The sequence below is a fragment of the Episyrphus balteatus genome, chromosome 3 (assembly GCF_945859705.1).
Source record: "Episyrphus balteatus chromosome 3, idEpiBalt1.1, whole genome shotgun sequence".
Lineage (NCBI taxonomy): Eukaryota > Metazoa > Arthropoda > Insecta > Diptera > Syrphidae > Episyrphus > Episyrphus balteatus.
Window position 1 is genome coordinate 39,561,408 of NC_079136.1, and position 22,506 is coordinate 39,583,913.

At 30.4% G+C, this 22,506-nt stretch overlaps 2 protein-coding genes across 3 annotated transcripts; one reads left to right on the forward strand and one right to left on the reverse strand.

The window, feature by feature from the left end:
* Window positions 1-7,827: 7,827 nt before the first annotated feature.
* LOC129916458 (uncharacterized) lies at window positions 7,828-14,653 on the forward strand. 2 transcript variants are annotated; one of them, XM_055996433.1, is made up of 3 exons: window positions 7,828-7,995; window positions 13,589-13,764; window positions 13,839-14,653. In XM_055996433.1, exons 1-3 carry the CDS (start codon window positions 7,924-7,926, stop codon window positions 14,395-14,397), a joined length of 807 nt encoding a protein of 268 aa, XP_055852408.1. In that variant the 5' UTR covers window positions 7,828-7,923; the 3' UTR covers window positions 14,398-14,653. The 2 variants fall into 2 exon arrangements, with proteins under 2 accessions (XP_055852408.1, XP_055852409.1); XM_055996434.1 differs by lacking the exon at window positions 7,828-7,995 and adding an exon at window positions 13,179-13,294 and having other exon boundaries at window positions 13,839-14,651.
* A 6,230-nt stretch (window positions 14,654-20,883) lies between these two features.
* LOC129914947 (uncharacterized) lies at window positions 20,884-22,044 on the reverse strand. Its single transcript, XM_055994397.1, has 3 exons — window positions 21,614-22,044; window positions 21,289-21,534; window positions 20,884-21,202 (listed from the first exon to the last, which is right to left on the reverse strand). Exons 1-3 carry the CDS (start codon window positions 22,042-22,044, stop codon window positions 20,884-20,886), a joined length of 996 nt encoding a protein of 331 aa, XP_055850372.1.
* Window positions 22,045-22,506: the final 462 nt, after the last annotated feature.

Genomic DNA, 22,506 nt, shown 5'->3' on the forward strand with positions numbered 1-22,506 from the left:
CATTCTTTTGTTTGTTGTTTTTATGTTTTTATGTATTTATGTATATGCCTAGGTATAAGTTTAAGAAAAGTCTGTTTATTATTTTTTTTTTTTAAAACATTATGTTTACAGTTATTGTATTTATTTAAGAAAAAAAAAATAAAGAAGACAAGTAAGAAAAAAAAATTAATTGGGTTTTTGATAAATGAAGCAGCACTTTTTAGAAGAGAATGGGGTTTTAGCATTTTTACTACTCTTCTCTCTGTACAACATAGAATAAAAGACAGACATTGTAGTACTTAGACGTTTAAATTAAGCTAATTTTCTATGATTTTCAAAACGTGAACATAAACTAAAATGAAAAATAAGTTTAAACAAGAAGAGCGCTAAGTTAAAAAATAATGCAACTTCAAAATTTTATAAAAAAAAAAACGTTTTCGCATAGACTATTTACCGGGAAATTTGATTGGGAAGATCTGTACACAATTTGTACTAATTATACCATTGATTTTTTTTTTTACTTATCGCAGATTTCCCTTGTTTCTCAAAATACACCCTTTCCTTTCACTTAAAATGCTTTTATATGCTGCTTGATAATGATCTTTATTGTATTATTTTTGTTACAATTTTTTTTTGATATACTAAAATACTAATTAATAATAATGTTTACAGAACTTTAAAGATCCTACGCTTTGCTTCATTTAATACCTTCGTACCGATTTTCAATAGTGTGTCAGTATCATGTACAATGTACGATTAAAGCAATCGATTTAATAACATGGACCTTTTTTTTGTTTTTCGCCCCTATATGTAAGAATACATCTTCCTAATTTGATAATAATGACTTTTCTGCGAATAAGAACATTTTGAATATTTTTATAATTTTTTTTATCTTTGACCTCGAATATCTTTCAAATGGTTAGATTAATGAAAAAAGTACTGAAGATTTTTTCTGTTTCTCAAAAAAATATGAATTGTTCATTTGATTATTATAATTTTTCAATTTGTAACAAAATTAAGAAAAAAAAAATACTTATTTTCTAATGATTTTCACAAACTTTGGATCTCGAATATCTTTTGAACCTTTATAAACGAATAAACGAAACGGAATACAAACAAAAGAAGTGTTTAGGGCTTTTTTTTTATAGAGCGTTCAATTTCATACAAGAATATGTGAAGAAAAGTCAATTGATAAAAAAAAAATTGCACGACTGGGGTCGCACGTACTTGCTCTTATGATTAAAGTAACTATAATGTTAAAGCTTTTTATTCAAGAAATTTAAAATTTGATATTTTGAAGAAATTTCATAAGTAGTATAAAAAAATTAAATCTGTTTTTATAATTAATTAAACTCCATTTTAAATTATCTTAAAAAAAAAACAAATATGCCATTTTATTTCTTGTTTAAAAAGGTATTTTTAGAAAAAAAATTTCGAAAATTGTAGGACCCGTTTTTTAAAAAAATAATTTTTTATGTATAAAATTTTTTTAACATTTTTCAAAAAAAAAAAAATTGGTATGCCATTTTGAAGAAATAATTAATTTACACATAGAAACTAAATTTCAAAATTTTTCATTGATCCGTTTTCAAAAAATTGATTTTTCAAAAAAAAATTTTGAAATATTTTTTTAAAAATCCAAAAATGTGTTTTTTGAAAATTTTCTAAATTCTTAATATTATCTTTACTTACACACGTTTGTATCAAAATTTTCATTTAAATCGGGTTAATGTTGTACGAGATATTCAGAAACGAAAAAAAACCGTTCTATGACAGGTACCATTAATAACGGTACAAAAAATATTTTTTTTATTTTAAAAGTTGGCTCTTATGTGTAGTACTACACACAAAAATTTAAATCAAAATCGTTAGAGCCGTTTTTGAAAAAAATTAACTTTTCTATTTCCGTTATATGGCAAGTACCGTTAGTTTTGGTCATAACAAAAAAATTTCAATTTCCCCTCTAGGGAATCACCAAAAACTGCTAACTACCAAGTTTGAAGAAAATCACTTCACTCGTTTAGGCTGCAGCTCCAGATAGAGACAGACACACAGACAGACAGACAGACAGAATTGCCGGACCCACTTTTTTTGCATTCTCCATCATCGTAATGTCATGTAAAATTGTTATCTCGAGTTCGATTTTTTTTACGAATCCTAAACTTGCCCTATAGTACCTATATCGCAAGTAAAAAATGATTTTTTTTTGTTTTAAATATAAAATTGGTGTAAATATGCTAAACTGATGATCTTCAAATTAATGTTAAGAGCTTATATTTGGTGAGTAAATTCTAAAGGTGGTTAGCAATCGATTTTTTGGAGTATAAAATCAAAAAAAGATATTCGATTATTTTGACCCTGCGTTGAATCAGCAATAACTTTTTTATAAGCAATCGTATATGGAATTTATATTGATATCATTAAATTCAGCATCAAAAAACAACTTTCAACATGTGTCATATTATTATGTTCCACAGACTTCTATTAAATGTCTTGCTGACCCCCTCCTTTTGCCTGACTAAAAAAAAAAAAACACCTTAAATATTTTCATAGACTTTTCTATCCTTGCTTATTTTGCCTGTGTACTAGATTTTAATTACCTTAAGAAATATTGTCAATTTTTAGTGTCAGTCAATTTAGTGAACATATGGTCCAGAAAAATAAAGAGTTTTCTTAGAAAAAAAGAGGTTCGTCAAGATACAAAAATTTCCAAAATCTGGTGAATACTGGATTTTGATGCTAAATTGTTGCTAGTTTGTTTACCATAAAATCTGCTTCAACAGATGCATTATTTTAGATACTTTTTATCTATAAACTTTTTCAATAAACTAAATGTCAAATAATTATTATAAACATGCTTTTATTAGGTACTCTGCAATAAGTAAACTTCAAATCAATTTACATAGATGCACCAATTTAAAAAAAAAAAATTGATGTAATTTAAATTTACTAGTTCAAAACTAAGAGAAAACTTACTGTATCCCAAAACTGATGCTTTGTAATAGGCTAAATTTCAAATATCTAATCTTAACTTTTAAGCTTCATAAGCCTTAACAACATTTTTGATATTCTACTGCGTAAAATCAAATTCATAAAAGTCAACATTTTCGTGGAGTTTGAAAACAAATAAGAGCATTGAATTTTGAAAACTTAATTTATACTTAATTCCATACAATATTGAAATTAAAAAGAGGTTGTCTGTAAAGCCGGTTTACGGACGATGATTTTACGTGATAACGTCGCCATCAGAAAACAGGTTGTGTGCTTTTGTTTAAAATGAGTCTATTGAAGCGTTTACTTTTTTCAAACAATCATAATTTACAAGAAAAAGCTAAAAAAAAATATCTTTTTTATTTTCTCATTATTATAATTTTTTTATTTTAAAAGCTTACAAAAAAAAAAAATTATGCAATTTAAAAGCCAAGTATTTCTTCTTAAGAATAAAACCATTTTTAAATGCGCAAAAAGTATAAAAATAATTTATTGAAAACAATCATTTTCATCAAAAAAAGCAAAGAAAACATGAATTTTTATCTTCTCACGTCATTAATTCCATTTTTTTTCCTAACAACCTATCCAAAATTTTATACCATCTGAAAGCTTATTGTCTTAGCTCAAAATATATTTATCGATCAGGTCTATGAGACATCAACAAAAAGAGCTAGAATGTTTTGAACTCGATCATATTTCATTAAAAAAGCAAAAAAAAACATTTATTTTTATGTTCTCACGCTATGGAATCAATTTTTTTGTTTGACAACCTATAAAAAATATATACCATGTGAAAGCTTATTATTTCACCTTTCATATGACTCATAAATCTCATTCAAAGATGCCTACAAGAGAAGTTAGAATTTTTTAAAGTCAACCATGTCGAATTTCCAGACTGAGATTACGGTACTTCCCACACTGGTGGCTGTTCGGGGGGCAACAGATCTCCACTGGTGTTTTGAGGTTTTTTGCAAGTTTCTTGATTTAACATTGTGTAGCTTGTAGTTAGTCTACCGTTATGTGTGATATACCAAATGAAAGGTAATTGTATCAGGATGCTCATAAAATAAAATTTCTATCTGCTCTTGGTCAAAAGTTATAATCTGTTGAATTCTACTTCTCACACATTTAGTCGTGGTCATGGTCTATCATTATTTTATATACTTTATTCCTGTATCTATTAAAGAAAAAAAGATAAAAATAAAAAACGATGAAAATCGGTTAAAAACGGTCAAAAATCGTGTTTTTTTAAAACTTGTTTCTTCCGTTATTCAGTCAAAACTCACTAAACCTACATGTTCTATGAGTTTGAGATTTTTTGAACGCTCCAAAAAAAAGCTAAAAATCATAAATTACCCAAAAATACCCCTAAAAAACAAGGTGTTTTTCAAAAATTCATATTTCGAAACGCAGAGTGTTGGAAAAAAATCCGTATCAGACACCTAATTTTGTTTTCTCTGCTATACTATTCGAAAAATGAACATTACATAACAAATGAAAAACAATAATGTTTATTTTAGTAGAAATGGTGAATTAAACGAGTTATAAAGTTTAAAAACACGTTTAAGAAAATATGTTATTTTTAGGAAGGAATGCTGTTATATACTTTTCGTATAGATCGTAACCCAGAAAACTGCAAAATCATATCTAAAAAAATAATGTTTATACAGGATGCCCAACAATCATCATGAATTCCTGAAATCATTTTAAGTCGAAAAAATTAAGAGGTAATTTTTTCGTTTCCGTCCCGTTTTCGAATTATAACGGTTTTTATGCTTTTTGCTCTCTTTTCCTTTAACCTGTTTTATCTTTGCTAAACTACGTCCGATTCTTAAGAATTTTTCTGTAATCAATCAATCAAGAATAATTCTTGATCATTTTTTCTCTTAGATCAATCTTCTCATATCAGTTAAATTATTTGAATTAATTTTGTATTTAAAAATTAGTTTTTTTTTTTAATTCACTTAGTTTCTTTATTTTTGTTAATTAGTGAGGTACTTTCAGTATTCTTTTTTATGAAAAAAGAAATATATTTTTTTGTGAAAATAAACTGAGCCTAGGATAAATGAAAAGAACTAATTTGATAAAAGAAAAACAAATGATTTTTTTTATTTATAAAAGAAGTCAAACTTTTCGGTTATAAGAGAGAAAGTTTAATTGGTTATGGTTTTTCAAACAAATATAGCTACAATTTTTGGGGGAATGCTAAGCCACTACAATACAATTCAAATTGTGCACAAAAAAGACTAAAAGTCCATGAATTCGCTATGTAATTGACCTTGCTTTTTCAGCTGGCAATAATTTATTTATTCATACAAGATAACCACAAAACTGAACGCAACATTATTGCATTCGTTCCAAAAGATCAAGATTTATAGAAGTAGAAAAACTCAATGTCCTATGTAATTTATAATCAAATCATCATCTATTTACCTTACCACTTAACCTAATGATTGGTTTCATCGCTGACTTGCATTCATGTATTCATGCCGGTATCACAAATAAATAGCATCAAACATCAATCAATACCTTTTATTTACTATTAAATCGACAAACAAATTCCGATGTGAGAAATTTACACCAAAGTCCTGTTTAACTGGCTTTAAGGCATCATCACAGCTATATATTCCATGCGAAATCAAGCCAGGCGAGGCCGCATTTATTCAATAAAAATGTAAAAAAAAAAAAAAAAAACTGGTACACGAGTTGAGCACGTTTCCATCGACCAAACTGCTTCCAAAACCATACCACATTTATATATCTACTCGCGTATATGTAGCATCTCTCTCCTCTAATTTCCAATAGAAAGCGCTCATTTTGTTTGAAGCAATATGTGAACCCGAAAAGCACCAGATTGCGATTTTCGCTCCATCCATGGTGGCGGTTTATGCGGCGGCATGGATATGGAATACATTGCTAACCTACATTTTATAAAAGATAAACACAACACACAGAGCTAACAGCAACAACTTCCATATCAAGTTCAGGTTCAATTGGAATGACAACTTATTGCGATATACCAAAATGAACAAAACCGATTCAACAGATTTATATCGCAAATGACGAAGACATAGAGGAAATTGGGAGAATTTCACAAAGTTTATTTGTTGGTTAAGGATGCTGACAGACAAGGAAGGTATTTAGTCTCACCAATCCTTGTGTTGCTGCTATAAATGTTGGGCAAAAGAAAGTTAAAAGCCACGACACTTAATATGGCGACTGCTCCACCCAACAGAGCTCATCTGGGTGCAGATTCATCGTAGCTGGCAGACTCACCCGCATCGGTGACGATCGGCATTAAGACTTATCTGGCCAACATAAGCCTAATTTGTGCCTACTCCTCCACGGAAGAGTAAGAGGATGTCACCAAAGACAGCTTTTACGAGCTTACAAAAAAAAATTAAAGGTATATCACAAGCTAGGAAGAGAAGCCATCTTTGGAAGCATAAAGAATTTTGTCTAATCGACTTTTCTGCGAAGCAATATGTTGTTATAGTCAAAGCACGATTCCCACTATCACCGTTCACAAAAAGGCATGGAAATCTCCAAATTAATCAACCTCCAACCATGACTTTATTTTGATTGACGCTAGACATTCCTCCAGAGTCCAGACCATCGAAATACTACAATCAGTTTTTCCGACCACTTCTCGAATACCCTCTTAAGAAGTCCTACGCTGCTGCTAGCAACAAATAAGTATAGAAAACCAGTGGCAGCATTTCCAAGGAGCCCTCAGAGATGCTGCCAGTGAAGTGCTGGGTAACACAACAAGCACATGGAGCCAAACAGAAATGGTAATGAACAAAACGTTTCCACATAGTTTCCACACCATAAAAATATAGGGAAAGTGGGGGCAAGACCGCCCACTTAGTGTTTGACTGTCTTAAAAACCAATAAAAAAAAACATCTTTTAAATAGAATAAAGTTTTTATTCATTAAGTTTAATGTTTTTTGCAGACACTCTCATTATTATAAAAAATATAAAAAATACTGAACAAAAGATAATACGTTTTGAAAAAACATCAAACAAAAAACCGTCTTGCCCCCACATGGGGGTAAGTCTGCCCTATCAAATTTTGTTGGTAGAAAGACCGTTTCTATTGTTTTAAATGCAGCCTATTTGTAATAATACCTAACACAATTATGCTATATTTTCATTAGTTCTCACTCCAGCACAAGCTTTTTGGTACCATTTGGTGCACATTTTGCACTTAATCCAACAATACTTTGGATTGGATCAAGAAAACAGTTGCAAATAGAAGGCACAAATATACAATCTGCAAAGTCCTCTTCATCAGAATCATCAATTACAGTATTGTTTGGCGCCTGTTGCTTCACTTTCACTTTGTTCAAGCTACCACAGCTTCCAATGATTTCGCACATGGGCGGTCTTGCCCCAGTCATATCATATTTGATGTTCTGTTTTATTTATTTTTTAATTTATCTTTATGACTCCTTCTTTCGCAGAAAATACTTTTTAATATTCACTTTCTATTATAAAAAAAGGAAAAGTTAAATATTTTAATTATTTCAGTGTCAAAAATACAACTGACTTTTCACATGAACGATACCAATTTGATGAAAAATCACAAAATTTACCGTAACTCTTCGGGGTCTTAACCGAAATTGCTTAAACTCTTAGACGTTATCGATCGTACCAAAGGGCACCTATTTTATATTGCTAGTGTTGCCAATTTTACTTTTTTTCATACAACATAGTACGAAAACCGTCTTACCCCCATAGGCCGGTCTTGCCCCCACTTCCCCTATATAGTTTCCAGGTAAGAAGGGACTTCTTCTACATAAGCTCTACATAAACAATAACAACAACATTATCAGCGCTAAAAATAACGAAGAATTACTTTTGCAAAACCGCTACCTTTTCGGTCTGTGAAAGCCTGCTCTCGAAGAACTTAAGGGTCCCTATACAAGGCTCTTATCATAACTTTCCTCATGAATTATGCAGATACAAATCAAAATCATGGAGATGGGAAATTTCGAGGACCGAATTCTCAAAAAAATCAAGTATGTTTTATGATAAAAATTTCATGCTGAAATGTTCGCTTTCGCACAAAATTGTTTATTTTTCAATTTATCGCAAAACCCCAAAAAATTAGTAAGAAAATACTTCCTCGAAATGGTGCGGTGATCTCATCAAATTTTTTCTTCTGTTTTTTTGGTAACTTTTTTGATAAAAATGTAATTTACAGGCATATTTAGATAGGATACTGATTAAAAATACCCAAAAAATGCAGAATTATGTGTGTTAAACCACATTCTTCATTCAGATTCTAAAACCGTTCCGGGAAATGACGTTTTGTCCTTAATTTATTTTAATTTTTTATGTCAAAGTAAAACGAAATACTTTTGAGATTATAATATTGTAGTGGCCTCGATTTTTGATCATAATATCACCAAAAAATTAAAATTTTAATCTACCTATACAACCAAAACAAGCGTTCCCGGAATGACGGTTAATTGATGTACGCTACTTATAAATGAAACTAAAACTAACTTATAACCTACATTAAAAATATATTTATCTAAAAAAATAGTTGGATGAAAAGAGGATTGAAAGGCAGATTTTTTTTTTGGATTTGGAATAAAACAGGCTTAAAAAGCTGATAGTAGCACCATCTTAAGAAGCTGGGTCCTAAGTAAGCAAATAAAGTTCATCAGGCTTCAGAAACGGTGCTATACTGTTTTGGCTTCGACATTATTCACAATAGCTTAGAATACGTTTACTTTGCCTACGAACACCATTGCTATCATAGAACAAAATAAAAGAATTTGAATCAAAATTAAATTTGTTCAATAAAAAAAGTTACTCATACACCACAGTGACCATATAAGATTTTAATACAAACTGCACACTACTAGTAAAAAAAATTGGGATGATAGGGAAGCGTTTTCATTTGTACAGTGCATTGAAAAAGGTTGATTAAAATTTCATATAATCACAAGCAAGCCGTCAATTTGACTCTGACAAAATATTAAAGCGAGGCTCGAAATCACACTTCTGAGATAATAAATCAATATTTTTAATCTACATTAAGTATGTTTATGGTGAAATTCTGTAAAAATAAGAGAGACAAAAAAAATTGGAGAAGAAAATCCCAATGCAGGATGAATAAGTTGTACAACTTGTCTGTCTTCTATCTCCTTGTTGGGGGTCTAGAGTGTGTATACAAACTACAAACATCTGAAAGCGAAACACTTGCATTGGGGTTAGTGATGCTCTTTCAACAAGCTGAATATCCAACAAGATTTGTTTGATTTGTGTTTTTGTTTTTTTTTTTTGCCTCCTTTTGAAGATTGTTTTTCAGAATTTCTCTTCAAATGAACCAACAACGTTGTCTTCTCTATCGTCGTCTGTTTTGTATTTTGTTGTTTTTTTTTTATGATTTTTCATGTCATCAATCCCTCTATATGCGTGCAATGTTATTCCGATGCTACACAGCCAATCAAGCAGGAGATTTATTCAATAAACGCTGATCCAACGTATGGCATAGCACAACACACAACACAGAGGACAAGACACACAACCATCTGTATATATACAAGTCATAGATCTGGTTTTCACCTGGAGGCTGGAAAAGTTGGGGTGGCATGTAATCAAATGGAATCCGTTGCCTAGAGTCCATATAAACCTGAAAACTATTCGCACAGTTCGCATTAGGTTTTCTTATATCACGACGATGTCATCAGCACCTGCAACGTCTCCATCAAGGTTCACCACTTAGCGCAGCAGCTCTTTTTTTGTGGATATCCCTTTTTTTGTTTGTTTCTTGTTTTTTTTTTAATTTTGTGAAAGTGTTTTAACTTTGTGTAATTTTTAATTAAGTGTTTTAAGGACAAAAGAAAATTGAAGTAATTGACCAAAGAAAATATAATTAAACAAATCAATTGTCCTTGATCCTAAATTAAAATGAAGAAGTTTACCCTCTTTTGGATTACAATCACAATTGCAACGATTCTTGTGGATAAAGTGTATTCTGCCATCAACTCAAGTGATAATACGGTAAAGAAAACAAAAATGGATTTTTCAAATTAATTTTTACCTATAAAACAAAAAATACTGTCAAAATTTTCATGAAAATTTGTGCATATTGATATAAAAGTTGTGATTCGAAAAGAAATAAGTTGATATCATTATTTTAAAATTAGATCAACTAATTACTTTCTTCAATACTGAATCATTTGTGTGATTAGCCTCTGTGAAATAACTGGCAAGTCAAATGACCCGCCAAAATAAAAATTAAGCCTCTGTTGTCACAATTATTATTTTATCAATTAACATTGTTACAAGGAGTGAGTCGAAATGACCCAGTTCATTCAATCGTTCACTATTTTGAAAGAAATATATAAAGAAGACTGGATGTTGCTTTAAATATTGCGACAGAAATTTTTTTACTGACAAAAGATCTTGAAAAAAAAAAAAACCTGACAAGAGGTTTAAAAATTCTTCAATTTTGTGTTAAGTAAAAAAAAATTTAAACTTTTTAACCAACGAACATTTTTGAGTGAGAACGGTTTCAAAAGCTAAGAGACGTGTCATATAAACTATTTGGTACAGCTTGTTTTTATCAAAAATAGCTCTTACGATTTTGATAAAAGAAATCAGTTGGCTATAAGGCAAATAAGGTCCTATTTTCGAAATATAAAAAAAAAATATACCTATTTTTCGAACTAAAATTGTTCATTCTATTACTATTTTTTTTTTGACCTCCACCTAAATGAGTTAACTGTTTATAAGCAAAATATTTTTACAGAAGTTCTTGATAGACGTTAAAAAATTGAAAACACCATTTTTTTTTTTTGTTTTTTTTGTTTTGACGGATGACGGATCGATGATTTGTCTTGCAATTTTACTTTCATGTGTTGATAATAGTTTCTTAAGAATGCTTCCCTAAATCTAATATTTTTTTTAAACAATAGCCCTTAACTTAACTTCTTTTTATAATTTTTGCGATGCATCGTTGGTTTTCGCCTAGTTCAAAAAAGCTTTTTTCTCGTTTAAAGACTTTTTCGAACTCATTTTCGTCTTTATATGCTAAACACAATTAGATTTACTGTTTATTGAAATTTTTACTGTTGATTCTATTCAAATTTGTTGGAATACATTTAGTCTAGCTAACGGGTGAGAATAACGATAATTAAATATGTTATTCATTACATTATATATACAAAAATGAGTCATTGGCAAATGTTAATCTTAAATCATTACAATATAAAATGTTGAAAAAAAATTTGGTATGCTATTCTTATGAAATTATTATTTGATACATGAAACAAAATTTCAAAAAACCCGTTTTCAAAAGTATATTAAAAAAAAAAAAAAATTGAAATACATATTTCAAAAAAAAAAAATACGAATACTGAGGGTTTTGAATTTTTTATATACATTTTAGTATTGCGGTTACTCAGATGTTTTGGTACAAATATTTTAATCCAAATCGGTAAAGTCATTTAAGAGTAAGTCAGAAAACAAGAAATTGTTACAGGTAGGGGAGAAGTGGGCACATTTGACATTTAGTTTTTAAAGGTCTGTATTTTTGGAAACTGTTAATGTTTTCCAATGTTTTGTTTTGTATATGATTTATTGACTATTCAAGATTATACTAACAGTAGGTACATTTTTTTACTTTACAACATTTCAACATTTAAAAAAATAAAGTCATTTTGTCAAAAGTGCCCCGGGACGGGGCTCCGAAGGAGCCTCATAACTGTTTTTCTTTTTTTTTTCATTAACTAATACTATTTTTTTACAAAGCTGGTTTTAATTTACTTAACTTTAAGCAAAGTGCTATCAAAATATTGATTCACCATTTAACATTTTTTGAAGTGAAAACTTCTTTAGTATCGTAGTGATTTGAAACAAGATGAAACGAAAACGCGACACGACTTCAACTTGTTATAACTTTTTTGTTTTAATAGATAGATGAATGAAATTTGTATACTGTAGATAGGTAATTAAACAAATAATTATAATATATTTGTATATATTATAATATAATTGTACAAAATTTCAATTAATTTCATGTTAAACATTCGGAGATAACGGTAAAAAGATGTTCTTTTCCAACACACGGTATATCTTTTGATCTAATTTTACAAATTTGATTTAACTTTAATACGCATGCTGATAACATAACCTTTTATTTGATATATCACACATAACGGTAGGTGCTCTATAAGTAACACAATCTTAAATTGAAAAAAATTTAATAATACCTCAAAACACCTGTGGAGATCTGTTGGCTGTTGCCGATGACCAGCCACCAGTGTAGGAAGTAACGCTTGCATTTTGTAATTCCCCCAAAAAAAGTCCACCAAACCGTTTTTAAGGTGTTATCAATTTTTTTTTTTGGAAAGTATGGAATATTTTTGTGATTTGGAGTATGCATTTTTCGTAACATTTTTCTATTTCTTTAACTAAAATTTCAACAAAAACATCCCCTTTTTCAAAAAAATACATTTTCTTAGCCCGAAACTGTTTATTTTTTAAATCTCATTTTTTTCTATTAAAACCATTTAAATGCTAATGTTTAGAAAAAATCGTTGAAATCAAATTTTGTTGTTGTTTGGGAAAAAATCTGAAAATAATCAATACTTGGCAACAACATAACATCAAAATAGTGTTTTTTTATGGAAATTGATAGAAAAGTTGTCAAAATTTTTGCTAATTTATAAAAAAAAGATACTAACCGATCTTAAAAAGCGAACCATAAGGCACACAGAAATAATCTCAACTTAAATTATTTTAACCTTTTACAAAAAAAAAAAAAATATAAGTTTTTAAATTGAAAAATTCTGATACCATTTGACATACTTTATTTTTCGTTTCTGGTAATGTTTCGTTTGCTCAAAGCTACAATCACTGTAAAAAAAAAGTTTTCTAAAAATTCTTTTAAACTTTTTTGAATTTGATCACTTGTTATAACCTTGAAAACAAGAACCATCTATCTGAATCCATGAATGTCCCCCCATCTTAATTCCAAATCTATGAGGGTGTTTTGACTAGTTAATTTTGATCTTTTTTGAAGTACCTAATCGCCTCACTTACTTTTTCGACTGTGACATCGAATACTTTCCTAAAATTTAATGAAGCTAATGAAAAATAAAGTGTTCATTTAAAAATTCGTCACAATCTGTCGCCATCCAGGGAATTATTTTATTATCTTTTTTTATACTTGAATTTCGACAAACGTTCCCTGAGTTTTGAGCATAGTCAACAGCACTAGCACTCAAACAGTAGGGTTGGAAATTTTCTTCCAGCTCTCAGTATAATGTCCTTTCAGAGACATCACTGAACTCCAAAATGGCCAGTAGTAACAAACTCTCATGAATGAAACAGTTTGCTATCACTCCTTCCAAATAACCCATTTATCTGATTTTCTTTCATCAGTTTCTCAATACAAACAATCTTTTCAAATGATTCTTCTTTATTTTTTAATTTTTCCCCAAAAAAAAAACCTTTTCACAGCCGAAGAATAATTGAAGTCCAATGTCCCACTGGAAAAATATATATTTTTCCAACTTATTTTAAGAACCAACTTTTGATTAAGAGTTTTCCTTTCATGTCGCCTTTTTCAAATACATATATACTATATTTCAGATACAAGCAGTTAACCGTAATCAATTGGAAGAGGGTTTCTTACGAAAGTTGAATACAAAATGTAGCCAAAGGGACAATCACTCGTGCATGATGCTCAAATTAATCGTCTATATGAATCGAATATTCAAAAAGTCATCCATTGACGTCAACGAAAATGTCAAAGTTACCGAAAATCGGTACGAGTTTTGAGTTTTGAAATTAGAAACACGAAAAGTAAGATTAATTTTAAAATTAACCTTCCTTCTTTCAGAGGAGTTGATATACCGGATGATCCTGATGAGGATACTCTGCTGGCTCGTGGATTGCAGTCGGATGACGAAACTTTGGGTCTTTTGGTTGCAGGCAAAATATGGCGTTTCATTCGCAGTCGAACCCTTCGCTACAAAGTTACAGACAATGCTGAATTCATTGTGACCACCGAACCGAAGGGAAATATCAATTTAGGATTGTCGGTGAGTCCGACAGATGTTTTGGAGGAAGGTCGTGGAAAGATGAAAAACATGGGCCCTCTGATGGCAATGATGGCCACTAAAATGGGTATCATTGGTGCTGTGTTAATCAAGGGCTTGATTCTGCTCACCGGCAAGGCATTGATTGTGTCCAAGATTGCATTACTCTTGGCAGTAATTATTGCTCTAAAGAAATTGCTAGGTCAAAAGCATGTATCGTATGAGGCGCCTCATCATGAAACTTCATCAGGTTGGGGTCGGGCATTTGATGGGTTTATAGATGGCTTTGCTGGTGTACCTGCTAAAATGTTGGATGTTCAGGAAATGGCTTATGCTGCTCAAAAACCAAATCCAATTTAAATAATTTGTTTTTCTTCTTTTAATTTATAAGCATTTTGTTAGCGAGTGGTAGTGAAAATAATTTAATTTCATTTTTTCCTACTAAACTATTTATTTTTAGATTTAAGAGTTGTTATGTTTTTTTTTTAATACAAACCATGCCATTTGTTAGATAGGTATACTTTGAGGCCCCTTTTTCCATCCCTTCTACCACTGTGATACAATTTAATACAAAAACAAATAAAATCAAACAGAACTAATAGCAATTAAAAAAATAGACTTCATTGACATACTTTTTTTTAAATTTATTTATTTTTGTTTTCATATATTTTTTAATGTTAATTTATTTTTAATTATATTTATTTTAATAATAATAATAATTTATTTTGTATTTCTTACTGGCAATTAATTTAATAAATTTAATTACAAAAAAATAGATAAATAAATAAATAAATAATTTTTAATTTCAACCTAATTTATTATTAATGGTGACTCGATGAATTTGCATTATTGTTTGACATTATACATCGACCTCGTGGGTAAATAATTATATAAAAATGGTTTCGCTGCACCTGGAAATAAAAAAAAAATAATGATTATTAATAATATCTAAGCCCAAAAGTAAATATATATTTTTTTTATGAATTTAATGAGGAAATAAATCTATTCCATATCAATATTATAAATGATAATAATTTTTAATACATGTGGTAGTCACTATTAGGTAAAAACCTTGGTGCTAATCTATGAAACGCAAATAAACGAGTGCAAATAAATTTTTTGAAAAATAAACAAACATTATTGGGAAAAAATTAAGTGATGAGGAAATTAAGGTTTTAAAATTACATAGTAAAGGATTACTAGAAAAATCTACTGGATCGTAACAGAATAGAAGTGGGCTTGGGGAAGAAAAAAGAGGCTGGGGTTAAAAACAAGTTTTTTTTTTCTAGATTTCTGACAAATGTAGAACTCCTATCAAAATTGTTTACAATTTAAACGATCTGCAAAAATGTATTTCAGTCATATTTTTAGCTTACCTCAAAAATATTAAGAACAATTTCAAAAAACAAACTTTTCTGTTTTTAACAAAAAAATCGTTTCACTTGATAATTTTATGAAATAACATTATCTTCATTTTAAAGTTTCAAAAATAAGCTTTTATTTTGTTTGTTATGAAATAATTTTTATGAATTTTTTTCATTCAAAAATTATCTAATTTCGAAAAAAAAATTAGTTTTCACTGTTTTAACTTTCTTTATTTTAACATTTTACTAAAATATTTTTGTTCAAAAACTTTCATTGAACTTGATTCAATCGTTTACCAGAATTTAAGAAAATATTTTTGCAGGCACTTTTAGTAATTATTATCGTTATAACGATTTTCATAGCAAAATCATTTGTGTCGTTTTAGATAAAAAAAAATTCCTTTTACATTTTGGTCATATGGCAAGTACCATCAAGAACAAGAAATACATATCGCTCATTTACTTCAACAATGTCATAACTCAAAAAAACTTTTTTTTTCATATACTTAATGCACTGGATTTTTAATGATAAGACTCTAAAATACAAAAAAAAAAAAAATACACGAGTAGATATCTATTTTGTTTATAAGGCTTGTCGCACTGATTACAAAATTATACATACATAATTTGTGAAAATTTCACTAAACCCCCAAAATCTGGATTAAGGGGCAAAAAATTTTCTAGCGTCGATAACAGAAAGAAGACATTTAAAAGCATATCCTTGACCTGAATCATGTTATTTTCAATCGGTGGTGGATGCCCCAGATATAATAAGAAAAAATTGCAGGATTCAATGTCATAACAAAAGTTATAAATCCAAAACATAATTTTTTTAAATTTTGATTCATATTGAAGCTACATAAAATTTTTATACAAACATTTTATTTGAAAAAGAACAAGCGTTTCAAGAGAAAGTAAAAAAATAAAGGAAAATGATTTTATAATCAATTAAAAAAAAACTCTTTTCATCAAAAACTAGGCCTTGTTTCACAATTAATTTTTGAATTTTTAGGTATATCATTTGAGCCGTTTTTAGGAAAATTAAACTTTTTTTTAAATAAGTCTAGTGAGGTAACGTCACTTTTGGTCCTAAAAAAATAATTCCAAATACCCTCCGGAAAGTAGGTATCCAGCAAATCCTTCAAACTGTTTTATTGTGTTTGGGGAAAAATTTTTTTTTTTAATGTCAGTGGCTATACTTTTTACATCAAAAACCTACCAGGGTACAGTGTTGCCAGAGAATTTTAGAGGCAAGGAGCAGAATTTTAGAAGTCTTGGAGCCAAAAATCGCCAATTTCAAAAATTGTTCATAAAAACTCATAATAATGTATTTTGTACCATTTTTTTATTTTTTTCATCATTTGGGCAGGTTCAGAAACGTTAGGGACTAAATATTTAGGTAATTTCGCGGTCTCTAATTAGTCAACTGTCAAAAAAAATCCTTCCAATTTAGGTAATTTTATTGGAAAGCTAACTGGAAAGTCAGGCAAGCAATTTTTCCCTAAACATTTAGGAAAGTTTTTTTTGTCAACATGAGAGCTGATTGTTTTTAATTTTAGAACTTCGTTAACAGAATTAAATTTATTTGTGTGAAAAACGAGTAAAATGTGTTATAATTAATGTTATTTATTTATTAAAATGAAGTTAAATTTGGTGTCTGCCCCATGCGATCTATAAATTGTTAAGTAGATTTCGAAATTTAATAGCTGCGTTCCTTTGGAAATATTTATCTACTTTTTAGTACTTAAAGCTGCTTTGAACTACTTTTTCAATATAGCAAGAGAATTTCAAAGTAGTTTTAAGTACTAAAAAGTAGATAAATATTTCCAAAGGAACGCAGCTAATAACATCACATCCAAACTAATTTAGAGAATTTACTCAAATTTACGTTCAGAAAATGACGTTGCCTAAATATCTAGTCCCTAATATTTCCTGAACGTGCCCATTGTGGAAAAGTGGAAACAAAATATGAGGCGTTCAGAATAATAATGGGTCAAGTCAATTTGAAATTTGTGCATTATTCTGAAATTTGAGAAGATTTTTCTCAGAAACTAAAGGAACTTTTGAAATAAATGTTTCACAGATAGATAGCTCCAAAATGTCTTTCTTTAATTTTATTTGACATAAAACGAAACCCTTAATTTTTAACACCTTAAAACATCCAACCTAAAGAGAAGTGGACTTGACCCGTTATAATTCTGAACGCCTCATACCTATATGAAAGAAAATGGAAGTAGGTTAGGTACCTTTTAACAATTCACAATTGCGCTTTTCAGCAAGACGTCAGATTCCACTTCGAAAAAGTTTGGTTCTACTTCGAAGACTTTTAAGGGGGGAAATCCCTCTAGACGCCACCTTTTTCAATATTTTTTTATGAAAAACTGAAAGTACTTATTGAAATTTGGAACAAGACAAGATATTACTGACATTATTAAGTATTGAAAAAAAATTTTTTGAAATGAAAAATAACAAAATGGCGGCTCTGGAGCCTTTCAAATTTGACGCCTCTAGTTTACGCCGTGCAATGCACAGGTCCAGGAAATCATCTTAAATCAAAAAAGAAAATGTTTTCCGTTAGATGATATTAGTAAGCATTGCATGAACCTAAATTTTTTTTTTTTTAAATGAAAAATAAAAATTAGAAATCAAAAAAACGAAAAAAAAACATGTTTTTCTTACAAAGATGTAGTTAAAAAAAATATTTACTGTACAAATTTTATTCAACTTTATGTTGTGGCCAATAAGTTAAGGAGTAATTTGCTTCAAATTTCAAGTCGATAGCTTCATTAGTTTTTGAGTTACATTGCACGGCGCGGAAAAAAACTAGTTTTGAAAAAAATGCGTTTAAAGTTTTCGTTTTCGTACTGTGGTAGGTTCGGAGCGCATTGGTTTCGGGACTATCTAGGCACTTTTGAGGCTTCATTTAAGGCTAAGACCACTGAAAATAGTTTCTTCGGTTGATAAATAAATTTATTACGCAAAAAAAATATAATACAAAAATAAAAAAGTTCCAGAGGGATTTCCCCCCTTAAGGCGTGATCAGAATAAACAAGTTCTTTTATTATAAAAGTTTTTAATTTTAAAGGAGCCAAAAATCGCCAAATTGAAAACTTAAGGAGCCAAATTTTGATAAATCGGAAATCAGAATTTAAAGGAGCCGGAGAAAACTTGAAGGAGCCGGCTTGGCTATAAATAGCCGGTCCTGGCAACACTGCCAGGGTACACAGAGAAAAATATGACCCGCTAAAAACTAACAGATTGCCATATTGTTTTACCGTCCATACATTTCATAAGGAAATCTTATTAAAATCAACCTTTAATAAGGTTTTTTTTAAGGAGATGTCTTATTATTTTTATAGAGAAAATCTCATTAAAATTTGACTGAAAAGTTGATTTTTTTTGCAACTTAGCACTAGAACAAAAATCGCGATCAATATTTTCATGGCAGGCTGGTTCAGGTGGTAAGGTGGGCGACTAATGATTAGAAGTCTCCAGTTCGATCCCCAGCCTGGTCATCGTTTTTTTTTTTATTTTTTTGCAGATTTTAAAACAATAAGGAAAACCCGATTGTTTTAATAAGGTTTCCTTCTTGGATGAAAACCATAGAGAAATCTTATTGTTTTTGTTCTATTTTATGTGGTCTATTTTTCTCTGTGTAGGTAATGCCGCATTTGAAACTTAATTTTTTGAATACCCTAGCATCAACCTCTATATTCTTTTATGATTTAAAGTGGTTGTAATCCTTCACACTAAAACCGAAAATAATGCATTTTTAACCTCCCTGAAACCATGAAATGCAGTGAAACGAACCTCAAACACTTTTGAATTATATATATATATCAGGATAAAAACCTACACATACCCATTTTCCCAAAATCTATTTGGACAGTGGAAATGTATACAGGTGGACGCACAAGCATACCAAAAACCACATGTCTAGATTTCGCCATCTACCAATATTTGTTTTTATTAAAACCACGCAATTTGTTCGAAACCAAATAACTTGACCAATATAGATCAAATAAAAACAATGGGAATTTAAATCTATTATATGGCCTAAAACAAAATTCGATACCTAATACATAGTTGTTATGATTTTGAGTGAAATTTATTTAGGTGATGTTGATGAAATAAATTTAATTTTCAAAATATTACATACAAAATATTCGATCCGAAAGATAAAAAATCATTTTTTAGGAATTTTTCTAAAAAAAATCTTATCTTCTTTTTCTTATTTCGTATAATAAAATAGGGTTAAGGACGTTTTGCAATTTTTTTTTAATTCTCATGTTATCCCTGTACCTGTAGGTACTTATGGAGCATATTCAAAGACATTCAGTTCTTTTATCAAAATCGTTTCTACATATAAAATTTCTATCACTTTATTGCATCACTTTTGTAGGTAGATACATCTCATCTGCCACCAGTGCCGGTTTAAGCACTTCCAGCGCCCCTGGGCAAGATTGCAAGTGGCGCCTCTAAAAAAAAATCATTTTAAAACGAAAACAAAAAATCCCGAAAACCCATCACTGAGGGAAAATATAAATTGAAGTTGAAACGTCGTTGATTCAAAGTTGAACTACTTTGATTTATGTGACTTTAAGATACTAAACCATCAAAAATTAACCTATTTTCCACATTGATTTTAAAATGTTCATATCTTCAACGCAAAATCATTCCGAATAATAGTTTAATCAATGTGGTTTTCATTGGTTTCACGTTGTGTTTTCGGGATTTCGGTTTCGAAAACAATCCTAAGGTCCAATTTATTCACACTCCATTAAATTTAAAGTCGCTATTAAAAAATGAAAATTTAAAAATTTTTATGCGATTTGACAGATTTATAATTTTTAATGGGGACTTTAAATATAATGGAGAGTGAATAAATTGGACTTTAGTGTGTAATTAAGGTGTTAACACGTAAAAAACAATAAAAGTGTATGATTCCGTTTATAACTCTTTTTTACATGATTTCAAGTTCATATTGCGCTTTCAGCAGTCTTTTGTTGTGATTGAGTTAAGTTGGAAAAATCGTTGAACTAAAATCGAAAGAATTATGAGTTTTAATAATTAACTTATAATAATTGTAGGTATGTTTAAATTGTTATTGAATTGGTTTTAATTTTGTGTTTCAGTTAAAATTTCATTGAAACACAATTTTGAAGAGTTTTTTTTCTGTTTTACTTTCGGGTTTTTGGGTTTTCGGGGTTTTGTTTTTCGGGGTTCTCGTTTTTCCGGATTTTAGGTTTTCGGGATTTTGGGTTTTCGGGATTTTGGGTTTTCTGGTTTTTGAGTTTTCGGGAATTAGGGTTTTCTGGATTTTGAGCTTTCTAGATTTTGGCGCTTTCGGCGCCCCTCAATTCTTGCGCCCCTGGGAGACGGCCCAGGCTGTCCACCCCCCCCCCCCCTAAAACTGGTCCTGTCTGCCACTCAAAGAGAACACATACATATTTTTCACACTTCTTTCAGTTAAAGAAAAATATTAAATTCTAAACTCACCCATCCACGTATCAGCCCGTTTTATCTTCTGTTGATGTCCAATTTGCTTTGCTAATCCAGCTAAAATCTGTGTTCCATTTTGCACATCCAGCAATTGATGCAAATTACTTTCAGCTGCTACATTCTCCATCCCTTGATGCTGTTGCCCACCATTTCCACTGGCAGCAGCTGCTGCCGCTGCAAAATGCATCGGATACATTTCTGGTCCACCTAATTCAGGACCTTGCAACGCATGCATTCCATAATCCATATTATAAGGCATTATAAAGGGTTGTGGCTCTGCATAGTGAGGATACATTAATCTGTGAACAATATACCCTTAACCATGTAACGTAACGTAAAACAAAAAAAAAAAAATTAAATTTAATTAAATGCAAACCCATCATACTTCTCGGATGCGTTATCCATGAGTTTCTTTATGATTACCATAGCAGCAACAATAAATGCCAACTTAGATATTGCCAAAGCCTTGAGAGTTAACATTCCAACAGCCTTCACTGCCAACATTGTCCAACCGAATGTCGTAGCAGCCAAGTACATTGGAATGAGCATTTGAAATTGCTTCTTGTCCTTGTGACCGTGTCGGTTTCTTATCCGGTTGCCAATACCAAGTCCTCCTCCTCCTCCTCCGCGCCTTGCTTCAACATGGATATAAAAGTCAGAGATTTAAGATGTCTCCTCTTTTCTTTCTCTATCCTTTCACTTTATAATACTCACCTTCACTCAATGTCGGCTTTGAAATGGCAATTTCAATGAAGTCTCCCTCGTCCAAGGATCGTTGAACACTAAACACTACCGGTCCAATTGGCACTTTAATCGAATTGCCGCTCAAGAAGTCTGCCAACCCCAAGGACCTGCCTCCTCCATTCGAAGGGGTTCCTGGTCTATTAACTTTTTCCACATCGAATAGCCCGAAACTAATCACTTCACCTTGCTTATACGAAGTAAGAACACTATTGGCAACTGAATAAAGGCAACTCGCGTTATTTGCACAATTCCAGGACATTTTATCCAAAATAAATGAATTTTTTCCGTTTGAGGTGTCATTGTCACTAATGTCACTAGTTTCTGCATGACTTGAGGCAACACTTAGAAATGCTATTATGCTTAATGTCAATAAGATATTCACTGCTGCGTTAGCCATTTTGAAGGATTTTTTTTTTTTATTATTTTGCACTTTTTATAGTTCACTTTTATCCTTCGAAAAAAAAAAAGGAAAACGGATTCACTTTTTGGACGCGGTCTTGAAGTCAGTATGATGGCAAATGCAAACGAATGTGTCGGTCTTCGTCTTTAGAAGGCAATATAATATCGACTAATTACTTGGTTATAAGCGTATCGCAGTTTTATTGTGTCTCCACATCTGGATGCACACAATGTGCAGTGTGCAGCCCCACTTCTTAAGAGTCTTTTGATGTGTCTTCTAATAATAACAATGCGCTCTTGCATCAGTTAGGGCTGTTTGAAGACTTTTCATTTTTTTCGCTATGGCTTTATTTGCGCCACACGCAAGAAAAATTAAAAAAAAAAAAAAACTCAAACACCTCTTCTATGAGATGGACGCACGGATGTTGTGGATATATAGAAGCTTTAGAATCAAGCAATT

Bases quoted from the DNA above. Each gene is read 5' to 3' on its own strand.
- LOC129916458 (XM_055996433.1), top strand. From the start codon at position 7,924: ATGAATTATGCAGATACAAATCAAAATCATGGAGATGGGAAATTTCGA. The intron at 7,996-13,588 runs GTATGTTTTATG...ACTATATTTCAG, and splicing joins CGAATTCTCAAAAAAATCAA to ATACAAGCAGTTAACCGTAA. The intron at 13,765-13,838 runs GTACGAGTTTTG...TCCTTCTTTCAG, and splicing joins GTCAAAGTTACCGAAAATCG to AGGAGTTGATATACCGGATG.
- LOC129914947 (XM_055994397.1), bottom strand. From the start codon at position 22,044: ATGGCTAACGCAGCAGTGAATATCTTATTGACATTAAGCATAATAGCA. The intron at 21,535-21,613 runs GTATTATAAAGT...TGTTGAAGCAAG, and splicing joins CCGACATTGAGTGAAGGTGA to GCGCGGAGGAGGAGGAGGAG. The intron at 21,203-21,288 runs GTATGATGGGTT...TATTGTTCACAG, and splicing joins ATGGATAACGCATCCGAGAA to ATTAATGTATCCTCACTATG.